This window comes from Phalacrocorax aristotelis, chromosome 22 (assembly GCF_949628215.1).
Source record: "Phalacrocorax aristotelis chromosome 22, bGulAri2.1, whole genome shotgun sequence".
Taxonomy (NCBI): Eukaryota; Metazoa; Chordata; class Aves; order Suliformes; family Phalacrocoracidae; genus Phalacrocorax; species Phalacrocorax aristotelis.
This window is the reverse complement of record NC_134297.1, coordinates 1,169,003-1,185,790: the sequence shown is the minus strand read 5'-3', so window position 1 is coordinate 1,185,790 and position 16,788 is coordinate 1,169,003. Positions and strand designations below refer to the sequence as shown.

The 16,788-nt window shown below is 53.0% G+C and overlaps 1 protein-coding gene across 8 annotated transcripts in view; it reads right to left on the bottom strand.

Annotated features, from left to right (window-relative positions):
- The window catches only part of CEP164 (centrosomal protein 164), a 47,111-nt gene that overhangs the window by 26,425 nt on the left and 3,898 nt on the right, over positions 1 to 16,788 (bottom strand). For 5 of the 8 annotated variants that reach the window (XM_075116281.1, XM_075116279.1, XM_075116280.1 and 2 more), the window contains exons 5-10: positions 12,669 to 12,827; positions 11,942 to 12,067; positions 11,478 to 11,555; positions 8,729 to 8,839; positions 4,329 to 4,412; positions 2,926 to 3,009 (exon numbers count right to left, since the gene is read on the bottom strand). In XM_075116281.1, coding sequence (XP_074972382.1) covers positions 2,926 to 3,009; positions 4,329 to 4,412; positions 8,729 to 8,839; positions 11,478 to 11,555; positions 11,942 to 12,067; positions 12,669 to 12,827 — 642 coding nt within the window. The remainder of the gene's footprint in view (positions 1 to 2,925; positions 3,010 to 4,328; positions 4,413 to 8,728; positions 8,840 to 11,477; positions 11,556 to 11,941; positions 12,068 to 12,668; positions 12,828 to 16,788) is intronic. The other 3 variants (XM_075116282.1, XM_075116285.1, XM_075116286.1) reach the window with 2 other exon arrangements.

The window sequence follows — 16,788 nt, the reverse complement described above, 5'->3', positions numbered from 1 at the left end:
GATCATCTTGGATATTACCCAAGTAACACCAAACTCCCTGAAAAGTGTAGGGCAAACAGAAAAGTTTCCTAAAACAAACAGGAACGTCACACACGTGAACGTGAACTAGTGTGCTGCGGCCATGAAGCAAATCGAGAGGCGTATCGGCTGCGACCGGAACGGCAGCAGGACTTGGTCCTGCCTCGCATCCCGGTCCTCAGGCAGGTCGTGACGAGCAGTATACACGCAGTCGCACCTGCCCAGGGGCTTCTGTCTACGCACGGCAGAACACGTCGGTTTGGGTGCTGCTAAGGAAGCCGGCCCCCTCGGTAACATGCTCTAAGCAACTTCAGTTGGCTTATTTATGACATACTAAATACTTGAAATTTGAACAGCAAATACTTGATTACGAACTAGGCAGCTGCTCCTTCTCCCACCTGCCAGCTCCCAGGCGCCTCTGTCCCCGCAGTAGGCACACACAAACATCCACTGCGCAGTTCACCTGGGGAGGAGGAGACCTTCCCTCTTCAAGCTGTCAGTCCTACCTGACAAAGCAGTAAGGGCCCATCCTCCCTGCGGGGCACTCTGGTCCCCAGAAGAGTAGCTCGTTCATAAATTCTTGGGGACCACAGAACCAGCAGGTGAGCTCAGCCCCCGTCGCGCAGGGGCGTATTGTGGAGCAGGGCCAAAATAACACAGAATTAAGCCAGCAGTAATTTACGCAGGCGTTCAGTGGAGCAAACAACAGAAGGATTCCCTGCAAGTGCTGTCACCTTCCATCACATCAGCCTGGTCAGAGCTCTCCCCGGCAGCTCCCCCTCCCAGCCTCCCTCCTGCCCCAGTGTAAATAATGACTTCAATTCCCGAGAACCGAGGAGCTCAGCAAATGTTTCCTGGCTCAAAACGGGCTCTGTCACTGCTGCCTGTGAAAGGAAGGACGCCAGACAAATGGAAAATGAGATCTTGCTGGGAAGAGGGATAGCCAGTCACAGGGCAATGCTGCTGAGCCCACGCATGGCGCCAGTGCTGCGCTCCTGCCCAACGCGCCTTCCCCTCCCCAGAAATCACGGCCTGCAGGAATCCCTGGACACACCTGAGAAGGTGAGGACAGCACCCGCCTGCAGGGAACAAGGGCTCATTTTCAGCCTTATCTGTGAAATTACCCGAGCCTTGCCTCTCCTGTTGCCTCAGCATCCCCAGCAGTCCCAGGACCGCAAGCGGCTTCGTGTTCTGCCCCACCTAAGCGCCAGGCTGCATCCCGTGGAGGCAATCGCGCACTCACAGCACAAAGCCAGTCTTGTGGCCACAGGAAAGCAGGGCGGCAGGTAATCGGCCATCTCCCCCCTCTGCACAGCACAGTTCCCAGGGGACCTCAGCGGGGGGATCTCCGCGATCTCCAGCACGCGTCAGCTGAGATTGCATGCCTGCTTCCAGCTCCTCACCGCTGCTGCCCGCAGCGCAGCAGCAGTGCCAGCAAAGCAGGACGCCAGCACTTTAAACGCCTGTTAAGCGAAGGGTGAAAGGAGCAGCCTCCCCACTGCCAGCAGAGAAGCCGGGTCTAGCAGGAAGCGGCCCCACGGCCTCTGCAAGCTACTGCGGCTCCTGCCAAAACACGCTAACCAAAACCCTCCAATACTTACACAGCTGACAGAGGCGGCCTTTTTTTAAAACAGACTATTTTGCCAATGTATTCAAAGCAAGGCAAGCTCACTACGTGGAAGTAAGGGCTTTCCCACAAGCTAGAGTCTCATTTCAGACCAGCCTCCGCCTGCTGACGCGAAAGAGCAGCCGCAGTCCTGCAGGGAGCACCATTTCAAAGCCACCTCTCTCCTCAAGACAGGGCTGTAATAAACTCCAAACGTGGCTGCTCCGACAAGACATTTGTATGTGCAATGATTGCGCTGCAGCGAGAGGGAGGGGGGGAGAACACAGCAGGCGTATGTTTTGTTTTCCCTTCAGATCTGATTACGCTCATTACTAGGCACAAGAGGACAGGTGTATTCTCCAGACACAACCTTACAAACTGGATTGCTCATCTCTGCTGGACAGGTGGGGAGTTTGCCACTCGAGCTCTCCTCCGGTGCAGCTGATCTACTCACTTACAATCAGAGCAAGGCTGAGTAACGCCAGCTGGAGCCCGGCCCTCCGCCGCACTGCGCGGCACGCTCTTCCAGCCAACGCACCGACGAGCCGAGCTGGTGCGGGAGAGGGGGAGCTGAGAGGGCTCAACAGGAACGCGGGGCTCAGGGAGCCAACTCGGTAACGTGCTGAGAGGGCAAGGGTAAAACCTCAAGACGCACAGTAATCTCCTTCAGGCAGGATCGCCCGATCTCAGCTACATCCTGGGCTAACATGATACAGTAAGCAGGCACGCGCAGGCTTACAAACGCTCCTTCACGTGCCACAGACTCGCTGAAAGGAGCCTATTTCCCCCCCTACATGTAAGCAGGGCAGACAACCAAATGCTTAAAAATAAACTTCCCTATACCAAAGTCTGTCAGAGGGAGTCAACCTCCTTTTCTTCCCGTTTATGCTATTGTGTTCTGTTAAACAAATCCTTTCCATCTGCTGAAGAGAAAGAAAGGACAAATGTACTCACAAAAGAAAAAAGGAAAATAGACTCTGCTTCCCACCATTCCCCAGGAAAGCCATTTATCTTGTATCGGGGCTGGGAAAGCACACACGTGAGTTCGCACACATGCACCCCTCACGCAGAGCGTGTTCTTTGTGTAGCTACCTGCAAGCCATCTCCGCAGCAAAACCAACGCACGAGTAGCGCTGCTCTAATCCCTGCCCCGCCACAGGCCGGGCACTTCACAGGCCACCTCTGCTTGCCTCTGCAAAGCCTTTACGCCAATACCATCTCCCTGTGCTCAGTGCACCGCAATACGGTGTTTCACCCTGCCTACCCACAGAGCAGTCCCTGATCACGTATATAGCACTCACCTTGCACGTGGGGCTGTCCAAAACAGGAGACAGAACCCCCACATCCAGTACCTGCTCGGAAAGCTCATTCGGGAAACCCAAGTCCTGAAGAAGAAAGCAGAAGAGGATCAGCGTCTGACGAGCGCATGCAGGTTTTACCACAGACCCTGACAGATGAGGCCGCAATCCTAACGCAGCCTGGAATCCACACTCACCACCCCACTGACAGCACGCTTTTTGTAGCGCTAGGTATTTGAACCATTGGAAAGCTTTACAGGACATCGGAAATGGCTACAGGAAGACTCGGGCCCGCACGCAAGCACAGGTCACATCTGTTCTGCAGACAGATGGCTCTGTTAGTGGCTTGAGCCGCAGAGGCTTGGGTGTTCTCTCCTTCCCAAGGTGCAGAGGCACAGGCAGGCGAGGAGCTTCGTGCAGAGCTACCTGCTGGGACGATGGCAGACAGGAGCGCTCAGCAAATCAGGAGCCCCTACGGGCTTGGCCACTGGGAACGCGCCACGCAGCAGCTCTCCTCACCGACGGTCCCCGAGGAAACTCTCCCGGTGAGGCCAGGGGATGGCAATGCTACGGAGGGAGGGCATCGTGGGACTGCGGGGCGGTGATCTGCCACCCTACCAGGGCACCTCCCGTGCCACCGGCGGCAGCAGGCAGGGCTGACGCATGGTATATCCAAAGCAAGCAGCACATCTTCCCCAGCCTCTGCTGCTCCCCTTCCTGACACCGCCGCCAATTTCTGGAGATTTTTTCCTACAGGTCAGCTCCGAGTTGCCCACAAGCTACCCACTCTGCAAGATAGCGCTTGGCTGCGCACCACGGAGCGCGTGTGTCCCTGCGCGCGCATGCCAACAAGCAAGCACTACCAAAGATATTGTCTGAGGCGGCAGCCACTTGCCAACACAGGCTTGTACTAACACCGATATATAATGATATTCTCAGTCATTCGCTGGCCGTGCTGCCTCTGCTCCCACTGGCAGATGGCAATGGCATTTTCCTGTGGAGACGAGGAGATGCTGATGGGCATCTCCCCCCGCCATCTCAGGGCTACCCTCCTGCATCTTCTCCCTCTGGGACCTTCAGGAGCCAGGCCTCCCGGCCATAGCGATTCCCCTTAGAAAAAGCTGCCAAGTCCCTTAAAGCATCATTTTCACACTGCTTATTATTTCTCTTTTTGCAATTATCTGAGTACAGCACCAGCTCTAAGTGACCTACTTTCCCAGGGATATTACCTCACCCACAGCCAGAGCCCGCTACGCGCAGGACGATGTTGCTGGGCTGTGCCACAGCTGTGAGGTCATTGCTTAGCCATTAAGGAATCGGGCAGCTGGACAGCACGAGGTGGGCATAGCATGCCCAGGGGAACATGAAGCCCACACCCGAAGGACGAGGAGCTTTTAGCGACTCACCACAGGCTGAATCAGCTCGTGGTCCGAGCGGTTAGAAGCTTGCGAGTCCTCCCCACAGTCGCTGGCCTCGGATGCCTTTGAAAGCTGAGAGGAGATATGCGTTAGAGCCTGTGCGAGTCTTACCCCTGCAGCTTCACCCAGGCGTTTCCAAAAACATGCCAGCTGATACCGGGAAGACAAATCTGGCCTCTCACGTAGGGCAGAAAGGGTGATTGACTGTCACAGGAAAGACACTAACGATGTGACCCACAAGACAAGCACAAAACACCACGTCACAGAAAGGACTGGGGAAGGAGGGCAGGCCACGGGACTGGGGAGGGCAGAGAAGTGCTCTTCGAATATCCCCAACAAAGGGCACTTGCCTACTGTCCTCTGTTCCTTCCGCAAGGATCTCTGCAGCTCTGAGAACCCCCCAGCCCGCCACACAAATGGGTAAAGCCACACAGACCAGTACCACGGTCTTAAAAGGACTTTAGAAGTGCACCCTGCCACACCCAACTGCAGCGAGGACCTCCGTGCTCCCCGCCATCGTGAAACAACACGTAACTGCTCGACGTGAACACCCACGTGGCCCCGCCGACTTCAGTGGAGCTACGCAGATGCGTAAAGCAAGCAGGTAACCGTCTGTAAGAGCAAAGCTTTCACCTTTAAGCTCTTCAGGACACAGCACGTTTTCCAGGCTCGGTTTTATGGCTTATCATTTCTTAAAGGCATCGCACATCAACGGAACTGGAAAAATCATCAAAATGAGCAGGAAGGAAGCTACATTGGAAAGAGGGAGTTTTTTCAGCTCTCAGATTCTAACATTTCTGGAAGACACTGAACCAGAGCGGTTAGTGCGCGCCTGTCTGGCACCCCAGTCGCAGGGGCCAGGCCATTAACCCATCCGCACCCTGTGACACTCCACGGGTCTCCTGCCAGAGACGAACACGGTCGAAGTTGAGCTGACTGCACTCAGCTGTTGGCCAGGCCTCCCCCTCCCAGAGAGCGCTGGGCAGACTGGAAGGTACTAAGCTTGATGGACTCGAGGCACAGCTCTGGAGCCAGCCCCGAGGCACCATCCTTCCCCGCTCTGACCTCGCACCTCCCTGTCGCGTCCTTCCGCGGAGCTGCAGATATCGCAGCTGGCAGCTCGCTTTACGCTTTTGCCCCATCTCTGCATAAGCTGAGAGAAACAACAGAAGGAGAGAAACAAAGCAGCATGGACAGCTGGGCTTGGTGTGAACTTCATTATGAAGCCTGCTTGCTTAGTACAGATGGCAGCACTGAAAGCTGAGACTTATTTCTCCTCCAAGACTCGAAACATGCGTCACAGTTCAGGGTTTTTGCCTGTCGGTTGCTTTGGGCAGCGCTTTGTGCGCGCACAAAAGGACGATTTCCTAGCTCCACACTGAAGACGCCGGTACGGGAATTCAGAGCACTTGTGCCCCCCCCAGGAACACCCTGCTGACTAGGAAAGCTCTTACGCTGACTTAATGCAAACTGAGTAAGTGCTTGAAGAGCTTTCCTGAATCAGGGCCTCACAAAGCAACGGGAACAGCCACAGCAGCTTCCACACCAAACCCAACCCATGCAGGCGGGTCTCTTACTTTGCCAGCATCCAGCCTGCTGTCTGTTTTCAGATCAGCTGCTGCTTCTTCCCTCATTTCATTCACTATCTTTTCATCAACAGACACGGTGTCGACAGTGGCAGCCAGGCTTGCCAGCTGATCTGCCTCAGCAGCTTCAGCAGCTGGAGATGCGGCTCTGGGTTGCCCAGGACCGCTGGGCATGTCTGTCCCTGCTGCGCTCCCTTCCCCTAGAGACTGTGGCAGCTCATCAGCTGCAGAGATGTCACCTTCCACCTCAGCATCTTTCTCGCCCGGTAGTTCATTCTCAGCGAGCTTCCCATCAGATTCCTCCTTGTTCTGGCCAGACAGGCTACTGTCCGCATCTCCAGGAAGGGCTTGAACTGGAGTCGGGGGGCACGCAGCATCAGAATCCAGGGAAGGATCTCGCCCTTCTTCAACGCGTCTTGATTTTAGAGACTCATTCTAGGCAGCAAGTCAAACACAATTATAGCGATGACATTCTCTACCTCCTCTCCGGGAGGATGCAGGGGTCAGAAATAGCATGGGTTCTGCCACAGCAAGAAGCAAAATCGCAAAGCTTTGGGTGACTTCAGGCCAGTCCCTTTCAAAGACAAGGAACGTCATTAAGATAAAACACACTCATTTATTGTGCTCAGACTTTTTAAAATCTGTTGCTTTTTCATTCACAGGGTCTCAGCGGATGAGATTTAGCAGGGGCTGCTGCAGGAGCCATCGGCCCCTGGGAGCACCCTACGTGCTCTGCTGCATGCCCATTTGTGCTTCCACCTCGGACCCGTTCGGAGATGGAAATTTGCAGGAGACTAATACTGGGCATGTAACTTCTGCCTGAAATTATAACCGGAGGAGAGCATGCAGGATGCAGTCATCCCACCTTCCAGAGGGACAAACCTGAGGGCAGGCACTGATTTAAGCCCCCGCTCTGAGCTCAGAACCAGACTGTGGCTAGCTAACAGACCAGACTGCGAAACGGCAGAACCCACGGGCCTTGGGAAGAACCAATCCCAAATTCTAGTGTAGTCACCCAAAGGTTGGACTGACTCTCCCAGCAGCGGGGAGGCCCGCAGAACTCACATTAAAGAGCGCGATAGCCAGGAGGAAGCAGGAAAAGGTTCCCTCATCAGCATGCAAACAAAACTGCTAGCACGCCCTACTTTCTCGCTGTTTTATTAATGCTGTGGTGTCTTGTCAAACATTAGCTGCATCCTGTGTACAGCATGTACCATACACAGACCGCATATTTTAACGATGTATTTTTATCAAAGTGCAACTGGAACGCTGTCAGCTTTAAACCCGGAGCTGCGGCAAGCCCACCGAACGTCTCCTAGCACATCGTTTGTCTGAGAGGCTCCTCAGGGCTGAGAGCGCCATCCATCAGACAAGAGAGGAGGGCAGAGAAATCAATCCACTGGGTACTCTCCAAAAAACTGCCATCCAGAGCCTCACCTGCAATCCGCTGAGTAATAAGTGAAAGCTTATGGCCCCTTTCCAGTTCGGCGCCTGGTTAGCAGAGGTTCACAAACGCGCCACTGAATCATGAGCCAGCCACACACGGCCCTGCAAAGGCCTTGACATCATCCTTATTCCAGAACCCAGACAAACACAGGCAAGTGGCGTTTCTTTAGCGTTACTCCAGGGGAGCAGTGAGTCCTCATTACGCTTCCTTTTGTCTGGGGGTTAGGGCATCTGGAAAGACCGGTCACTAGTTGTGCTCCCTTTTGGCCAGGCTCGTTTCAGAGATCTCCTGAGCACCTCCCTCCAGGACACCTGAGGGTGCCCAAAAACAGATCCGCCAGACGAGACCGGTCCGGACTCATATGCTTCACAACAGCACGCAGGTATTTCCCTTTGAGGAGCACACACACACAACAGAATATAACAACGTATCCAATAATACTGTGCACACCAAAAGATTTCTCTCCAGGCAAGTTTACCTCAGTTACTAGAATATCCCAGACTAATTTCTTCAGCTGGCAGAATCCTATTTTCAGGACAGACACAGATGAAACTTTGTTAACGTTACACCTTGATGACCACAAGCACAACCCTCCCGAAGAGGGAACTCTGCCAGTCAGACACACAGGCGGAGGAGGAGGGAGGTTCTCATGCAAAAGCAGACCATCGATTATCCTGTGGATTTCAGAGCTAGGACAAGCCAGTCAGGTTATCATTGGCTTTAGCTGATCTTTTCACAAGCTGCAACACATTTTACCTGCGGCTGAGTGACACACATTGATGTGAAATTTCTGCCTATCAAATCAGTACTTCCAGTGACCAGTGTGAGCCTGGAGGAAGGCACATCAATACCAATGGGACCAGCTTTTGGAAAGGCATCTGATCGGAGATGAGCAGTCAGCGTGGACAGCAGCCGCCAAACCGGAATCCTACTGATCCCAGGAAACAGGATGACTATGCCACCTCTTTGGACTTAAACAGGTTGAAAGTGAGATATTACAACAGGAACTTTCACATTCTTTCTACCGTTAAAAGGAAAGAAAAGAGGAAAAAAACCCTAAGGCGTACAGCAAGCCTCTGAAAGGTGACGTGCTCCCCTTTTGCTCACTGATTTCAGGCTGCTCTCGGCCACAGAAATACCAAGACAGGATCAGATTTGCCAGACCTCGTCTGGGTAGCATTTGCCCTTGGTTTTTAAGTTTACACCTCTCTCTGTGCACGTAATACTTGAACCAGCAAAAGAAACAAACGAAGCAACTATCGGATCCACACCACAACACTAGAAGCTCGGCTACTGCATGCAAAGCTTCAGTGACATCATGCAAGCAGGACCGTGATGTCAGAGCCACTCATCACCTCTCTCAGGCTGCCAGCTTCCTCTGCAGGACTCCTTCGGTGCTGGAGATCACCTTCAGCGACATCAGCTAGCTGGCTGCCACAGTCTTCCTCCTCTGCTTTGCTGTGCTCCTAGTGGGTGGGGTAACACATCCACTAGCAACGCTCCTCACACTGCCTTTCCGAGCCGGTCGGGTCACCCGCCTGTGACAGGTCACCACCCTGCCTATCACCCACTGCATGCGCCCCTGGAGCAGAAAGCTCTCCAACCTATGCTCAGGAGCTCACAGGCCCAGACTCCCCCAAAACCAGACTGTTTATGCCCTGCATGCCTTACTGCTGCTGCTTTTCCTGCTGCCAGCTCACTGAACTTGCTCTTCCACCAGGCTCTTCCCAGCCCAGGACTCCGATGAGCCGTGGCTCGCTACAGCAGCTCTCAGCCACGCTCCCCCAGCACAGGAGAGCGCAAGGCTATGAACACAGCAGCCATTCCTCCCCTTCCACTAGTCATCCCTGCGCTGCTATTTTGTGGATGTCTCTGTCTCCTGGGAACCAGCAGCGCTGCTTCTGCACACAGATCTCTGCAGTAACGCACAAGCTGTGTTGCGCACTGTTTGTTTACAGAGACGGCTCCCTTTCACACATCTCCATCTGGGAAAGAAGCCTTGCACGGTAATTTCGCACCACACAAAGGGCGCCCTTGACTCCCAGTGTTTACCCAGAGATTGACCTGTAGAGTACTAAACCTCCCAAGCTGCAAGTGCTGCATCAGGGCACCACTTCTGCTGCCACGGGACCCTCTCCCCAGGCATGCAGAGATGCTTCCAGACCTCTTCCTCCTCTTGCCCCTTCCAGCAGATTCCCAAAGCCCTTTCGTATTTTAGAGCAGAGCCCCAGACATCTGCAGCGACTGTGCCATCACAGGAATTCAGAAGACAAGAAAGCTGGGTTCAGGTGAGAGCTAACCCCACAAGTGGCCAAGCAAATGAAGCTGCCCAGAAGTGGCTCTCTTTCCAAGGGTACGTTCCAATTACTATACATCAGCCTCACGCCTCAAGTTTTCCAGCATCTGACCTGGGTTTCATTTCAGTGCCTTTTCCCCAGTTAACTGACTCCAGGAAAGCCCACTGAGGGGAACACCATTTCTCTCCGTCTCCCCTCCCTCTCCCCCAGACGCTCGTGCCTTCTTTGAAGCAGCCTTCGCTCTCACCCAACATCCTTGAGTCTCAGCAAGTCGCCAAAACCACACGCTTATTTTCTTTGAATACAGGTATTCTCCCCCGATCCACAGGCTACACAAAGCCAGGTATTTTTCATCTCTTCACCCCGGTACTGCTTAGATTTCCCCCCCTCTAGGGCTTGCTACACAAACCCTTTCCTCCTCTCTGTTTTGTAAGGAAGCTGGAGAGCGGCTTGGGCTGCAGGCTGAGGCTCGCTCATAGGAACGCTTTTCTACTGCCACCTCATGGAAATACACGTGAATTATATTTTCCAGTGGGGCACTAATATCTTACCAGGACTAAGATATCACCCATCCAGGCTAACAGAGCCTGGCTGTTGGGCAGCAATTGCCATTTCATAATAGATTCCTGAAGCCCTGCTGCAGCACTGAGGTGCCAAGACAGCTCTTTGTTCCTGGACACATTAACATGTCGGTGACGAACTGGGCCCCGACAGGCTGCTGGTTGTCTGGAGATGAGATAGGCAGGCCTCTCTTTTTTGCATCCACGCTAGCATAAGCGTTTGCACTTTCTGCCCAGCACTGTGAATGGGTTATCCAGCAAAGTACTTTACAGCTTAATTTTCGTATGCTGTGAAAAGGATAAAGGAAATATTGTAAAACACTTTAAAAGAAATTAATTTGCCTTTCAGTTACTGGAAGAGAATTTTCAAAGCAGTGAGAAAGGATTAATGTCACCGCCAACAGTCGGGCCAAATCACCCAAGCTGCTTGCAACGAACTCCTCATTGTGCCCTTGTCGTCTTAAGCCTGATCACTGCTAAGGAAGCACAGGCAGAGAGCCCACACCCGCAGGGAAAGCAAAACGTCTGCGCAAGGCCACGCGTGCACCGAACTCGTTGCTGGCCCTCTGTGTCTGAGCCACGGAATTTATCAGCAGTGCAAGAACAAAGCAGGCCTTGGGCTGCCACAGAGAGGTGGCCACGTGTGGTCCGCGTGGAGGCTTCGAAGGTTCTCGTGGAACTGAGCGACAGTGCAAGGATGGCGCTTCCAGACTACGTTCCCCTCTCCTCTCCCCAGCGCCACCACTGCAACCTCAGCTGAGAATGCGCCTTCACACACTTCTACACGCTCTAAAAGGCGATGAGGAAGCAAGCCGTGCCCCTTCCTCAACGAGCCTTCCTCCCACGGCAAGCACAGCGGCACCTCTCCGATCTGAGACCCTCTCCTTTCTGCTGTCCCTTGGAAGAGCTTGCCCATCTCACCCATGTGCCTCTAGGTTTCTCTCTTTGTTCAGAAGGAAGCAGAGCTCCACACTGTGCAAAGATGCTGCCTCCTCAAATCCCACCTACCAAACCGCAAGCATCCTCCTTCAGACACAAACCTGCCTTCGACCCCCACACCACTGTCCCTGGCAGACCGCATCTGGCTTCTCGCACGCTCCCCCCAGCCCTGCTCCATGTTGTTCCCGCCCAGAAACGACACACAAAACTCGTCCCTCGGGCACCCCGCCTGCGCTCTCACCCCCCGGCGCCGGCTGGGCAGTGCCGCAGCTCCTCTCCTGCCCGTCTCGCGTCACCCGCGTTCCTACCTCAGAGTCAAAGCTGCCTCCCAGGGCGCTGACATCCATGTGCAGGTTTTTGAACAGTCTTGCTGTCCCATGGAGACTCTAAAGGCAACAGAAAAGGAGACGGCCGACACTGAGTTCTGACCTCTGCAGTCCTGCAGGCCGTACAGGAGGATCTGGGGGTTCCTAATCGGCGCGGTAAGGCAGCAGAGCCACAGAGATCTGCCAGGGCAATACGCCTACGGCAGCTCATGTTGGAAATACATCACGGCAGGCGCCGATTTAGAGGGAGTACAAGGAGAGACCAGGATTAGATGCTTGTTGGTGACCAAACACAGAGGAAGTGCAGCACCAGTTAAGGCCCAGAGTCAAATGGAACAGCCATGGCCAATCAGGCAGTCCCTGGGGAGCATCAGTTTTTCACTCCCAGAAGTGCCTCGTGCACCACGGTTACCCACATGTGTTAAGAGCCAAGACACACAAACTACCTCATTCCCGCTTTCTTCCTCGTCGTTCCTCCCTTTATCTAGAGACACTGTGTTCAAGGAACTCTTCTCTTCACAGACCAAGCCCAGCAACTTGGTCTGGCTGGTGAGCTTACCGGTCTCTGCAGGCTGTGAAGTCAAAAAGAGAGGGAAGAGTGAAGACAGCCACAGAGGCAGGGGAGATACAAACCCACTGAGGCACCACCCAGCAGCAGGGAGGTGGTTCTTTTATTTTTATTTATTCTCAGCAAACAGCTGAGTGAAAATATTCTTTATGAGGTGACGTTATCTGTACTGCATGTCACGCTTCGTTTGGACACAAATCAAAGTTCTACTCAAATGAACTTAAGGCACTTTTCCCCCCGCAACAGTAATTGAAACAATTCTTTCTGCTAAACGTAGGAGAAGAAACCTCACCAGAAATCTAGCACCGGGCTCCCTCAAACAGCAAAACAAAAGAGATATAGAATCATAGACTGATTAGGGTTGGAAAAGACCTCTAGGACCATCAGGTCCAACCGTCAGCCCAACACCCCAGGGCCTCCTAAACCATGCCCTGAAGAGACACGGAAGACAGAGTAGGGAAGTTGTTTTTTTAACAGATGACAGTGTTCCAAACCCGACGAGAGACCACGACTACTGTCATTTAAGCTTCTAAGCATCACCGTGCCTGTGACCTTTTGCGGAGCGTGCTTTCCAGGGCACGTTCCCAGAGAAGACGGAGCCTTACCTGCGCTCCCCCTTTGGCCACAAGGCTGGAGTCCACCGAGCTCCCCACGTCCGACTTCGGCGACGCGCGGACGATGCCAGCCGGAGACGCCGCAAGGCCGCGCAGCGGAGCGAGGTTCCCCGGGGGCGCCTGGACGGGTGCTAGCAGGGTGCCTGCGGGCTGGAGCGTGCAGAGGGGACTCGCTGACAGGAGAGCACGGGTGCACCCCTGACACTCCGTATTTCATACAGGGAGAAAGCACTCCCCTGTACGAACACGGGCTGCTGATACTGAACCCCCCACGCGCTTGTGCGAGACCCAGCAATCACCAGCACGTGAGACACGCAATAGCCGTTTGATCTACTCACGCATTTTGTCTTCCAAAGACCCCCCTGCATACGGCGATTTCCTTTACATCAGTGAGGTGATCCAGAAAATCGACGGGCATTACCCCAAAACCGAAGCAAGAACACAACAGCAGCCACCCTAGCTCACACGCCTGCACGCAGCCACGCACAGCACCCTCTAGGAGAGGCTCTTACCCAGCATCACACACCCGAGGCAAACCGGGCAGCCTCACCTCTGTTTGCCCTGCTACTCTGCACAGCGTGTAACGAGTCAAGTAGAAAGCACTCCAACGGCAAGAAGCCTCCTACTCTCCACAAGCTGCAACTACCACCTCTTCTTAGACTGAAATCCAGGCTGCTTCCTCACCTGACACCAGTGGAAAAGCAGCGAAAGCAGCTCCGCTGCAGCGCATCCATAAGAAGCTCCCGAGGACACCTCTCCCTTTCAAAGCACTGCAAGAGCCCTGGGAGCCATCCAACAGCCTCACCTCTGAGCCATGCACGCTTGGCCTCTCAAGTTGTCTTCACCCAAGAACAGGATCATTCTGTTTGACTTTGTGGAGCTCCCCACGCGGGTAGTCTCGCCCCGCAACGCGCTGCACAGGCTAAGCTAGAAGCACACGCGTGCCAGGGTTTTCTCTGTAGCACGCCAGCGCGGGCAAGTGCTGTTGCTTCAGCAGAGCATGTGTGTATTCAGAAATCACAGTTCCGCTACTCTGTGTCTATACAAGATTACAGGCTGAAAACAGAGTTAATTCACTTGCACACTTGAGGGATGGGGAGAGGGAGATTGAACATACACTGATCCTTCTTCCACCAAATCACTGCCACATCAACGGTCACAGAATAAACCATGCGTTCTGGGCTTAACTAGGTATTTTCTACAGAAGGCCGTTACCTACATGTATGGAGCAGAGGATGTTCGCTGCCCTTCAGCAGCCTTCCATCGGGCTAATTAAACTTTCAGGATAATCTGCAGTTTATCCGATATTTATAGTCATAGTTCCTACCAGCTAACTGGGAACTACCACACGCTGGTAATTAGAAACCTGAGCGAGCAATTTGGTGGAGCCACAGCTGGGCGCCAGCAACAGCAGATCAAAGCCATTCATTCATGTTACACACCGCGACCTTTCCGTTCAATTTTTCCCTTCAGAACAGGAGATTTGGTATATTCTTATTAAATTGAGGCAATTACTTATAGGCAAAGACTAAACAACCTGGAACTTTCTTCCCAGTGAAGGACAGGGTCCCGCTACAGGCAACGGAGGGAAAAAGTCTGGGCGAAACGGAGCGAAAAGGTCCAGCTATTCGCCAAGGAAGAAGGAGACAATTACATCTATGGATGGGCCCCGTCGCTCCTGTAAGCCATCTTAGTGTCGTAAGACCACAGCAGCAGCAGCCCAAGGACTAAACTGTGCTCGGACAAGTCAGTACCGCACCCACCTGCAAAACAATGGCCTGTAACCACCAGGAGTACTCCTCCTATCTTTGCGAAAGCCAGTTCAAACTCCTCCCTGTTCTTCTTTCATTTATAGAGGGAACAGAGGCCATTTTTCAAGGTACTGGCCATGGATGCAGGAAAGCTGGCTGCAACTTATGGTTTCTGGTATTACCTTTGCCAACTCAGTCACTCTGGGACTTGAGATTCAGCAAGCAAAATTAAGCTAAAAATACCTCAACAAGCTGTTCCCCCTCAATTTAGATCGTGGGACCTCTGGGGGAAAGGCTGACTTTGTAGTGCGCTCACTACAAAGCGTCTTAGAGCCAAAATTAAGGACGATTTTGTATTTGACATTCCCATCCCACTTGATTTATCACCCATCACCCGTTTGAGTTCTGAAAGCACTTTGCGTCCTTGCAAAACTAAAACAAGGTGAAAGTTGTGCAGTGTTTGCCATGCAAGGAACACCACAAAGGCTTTTCCAAACTACCTCCCAAGCTTTAGGAAAACTGCTAAAACTAACGCCACGTCTGCTGACGTGTCCTCCAAAAGGAGGCTTTTGACCATTTTCTCCTGAAAATTAGCTTAGAAGCAAAATTTCACACTCTGTTCCCTAGAAACCTTTGCAATGGAAGGGCCATCACAAAGGACCAAGTCCTACCTCATTCCCGCCTGCTCCTTCACCAACCTCTGTTTTGCTGTAACTCCCTGCAGCTTCTCTGGTTTGGGTCGCCTCCACTTTCACGTGCTGACAGAGACCCTTGCTCCCCTGGCACTCAACCTGCAAGTCTGCTGCGAGCTTCTCTCCCCACGCTCCAGGAGCTTGATCCATCCTTCTGTTTCCTCTCTTCACTCCAGGACCATCAGGCTCCTGGCCAGCGTATTTTCCACAAAAATCCACCATAAGACTGATGGGCCCAGGTGCTGGGCTGGGGCCTTTCGCACATTGCTGCAGCCTGTGGCATAACTTCATCCCCTCGGAGCTACGCCCCCTCTCTGACTTCTGGGCAGGACTTAGTGTCTGAGCCAGGGATGACCCCAGGAGGGGATGAGGCAGCAGAGGCTCTCCTGCAAAGGAGCGCTCATCCTTCTGTCCCCCAGCCTCGTGGCGTGGAGAGAAGCGACGGCTCACTCCCAGTACCTGGGCTGCATTGTCATCATGAGAACTGGCTGAATCGCTCCTATCAGACTCTGATATCAAACCACTTCCTCCATTATTTCTCCAGCCACCTTTAGCAGATGAAAACACATCTTTTGATGTAGGATCCACTGCAGAATGAAGACCCACATCGATTCCTCTCTTTGCATCTACCCCTCGGAAGCAGGGTAGTGTATCTGCGATCTGCTGAGGGACTGCAGAGCGGCTCTCTAGCATACCATTGCTACTGTTGACTTCTGTATCTGCTCCTACTTCCATCAGCTTTAAACCCTTTCTCTCAGGTCTGCTGATGGTCTCAGTGCTCTTGTAGAGACTGATGGCTTGACCCAAAGGCTCATCCCGAACTTTTCTCTTACTTCTACTCTCAGTCACCTTGCTGTTGGATCTCAGCTCTTCTTCAGCATCTGGAACATCAACAGTCTCCTGCAAACTCCAGTCATCTGCGGGACTGGCATCAAAACGAGTCGTTTCATTGATCCTGCGGTAAAAGCTTGCTTTTTCTCTGCCTTGCAATATGCCTGGACTTCTTTCCACATCCCCATCCAGTCCTGTACATTTCTCTCTGACTGAGAAGCGATGATCAGGCTTATGGACATGCTCACCCATCACATCTTCCATCTTCCACTTTTCTTCCAGCTCTTCATCCTCAAAGAGTAGGATTTCATCTTCAAGGGCCTCTAGCAGAGTTTTGACATTCTTAAAGCCTCGTGAATAGGGTTTCTCTGACACACACAAAGGTTGCGCTGGTGGCCTAACTTCTAAATCATCAGACTGCGAGTCAGAGGAGCCAAGACAAAGCTTTTCTCTCATTTCTAAAGGTGTATCTTGGTCCTGGTGGATGTCTACCTCAAAGCTGCTACAATAGGGGCCCTTTTCTAAAACTTTCTCCACATCAGGTAAGGTCTGGCACAGTCTGCTGAACTTGGAGACAAGCAGGGGACACAGTTTGTTTGGCCACGTGCCTGCAAATAGTCTCCTCGAGTCACTTACGTCTGACGGTCTCCCTTTGCCTTCGTCAAGGCAGCCTTCACCTCTAGTCTGGCTATCTGGCTCAGGACTCTCCTGCCCGGGGGGCAGAATGGCAGAGGGCATTTGACAAAAGGATGTTGAAGGAAGAATCCCTGGCTGCATTTCCTAGGTAGATAAATATTAGCAAGTAACTAAGATGTATCACGTATCACTATATGTACC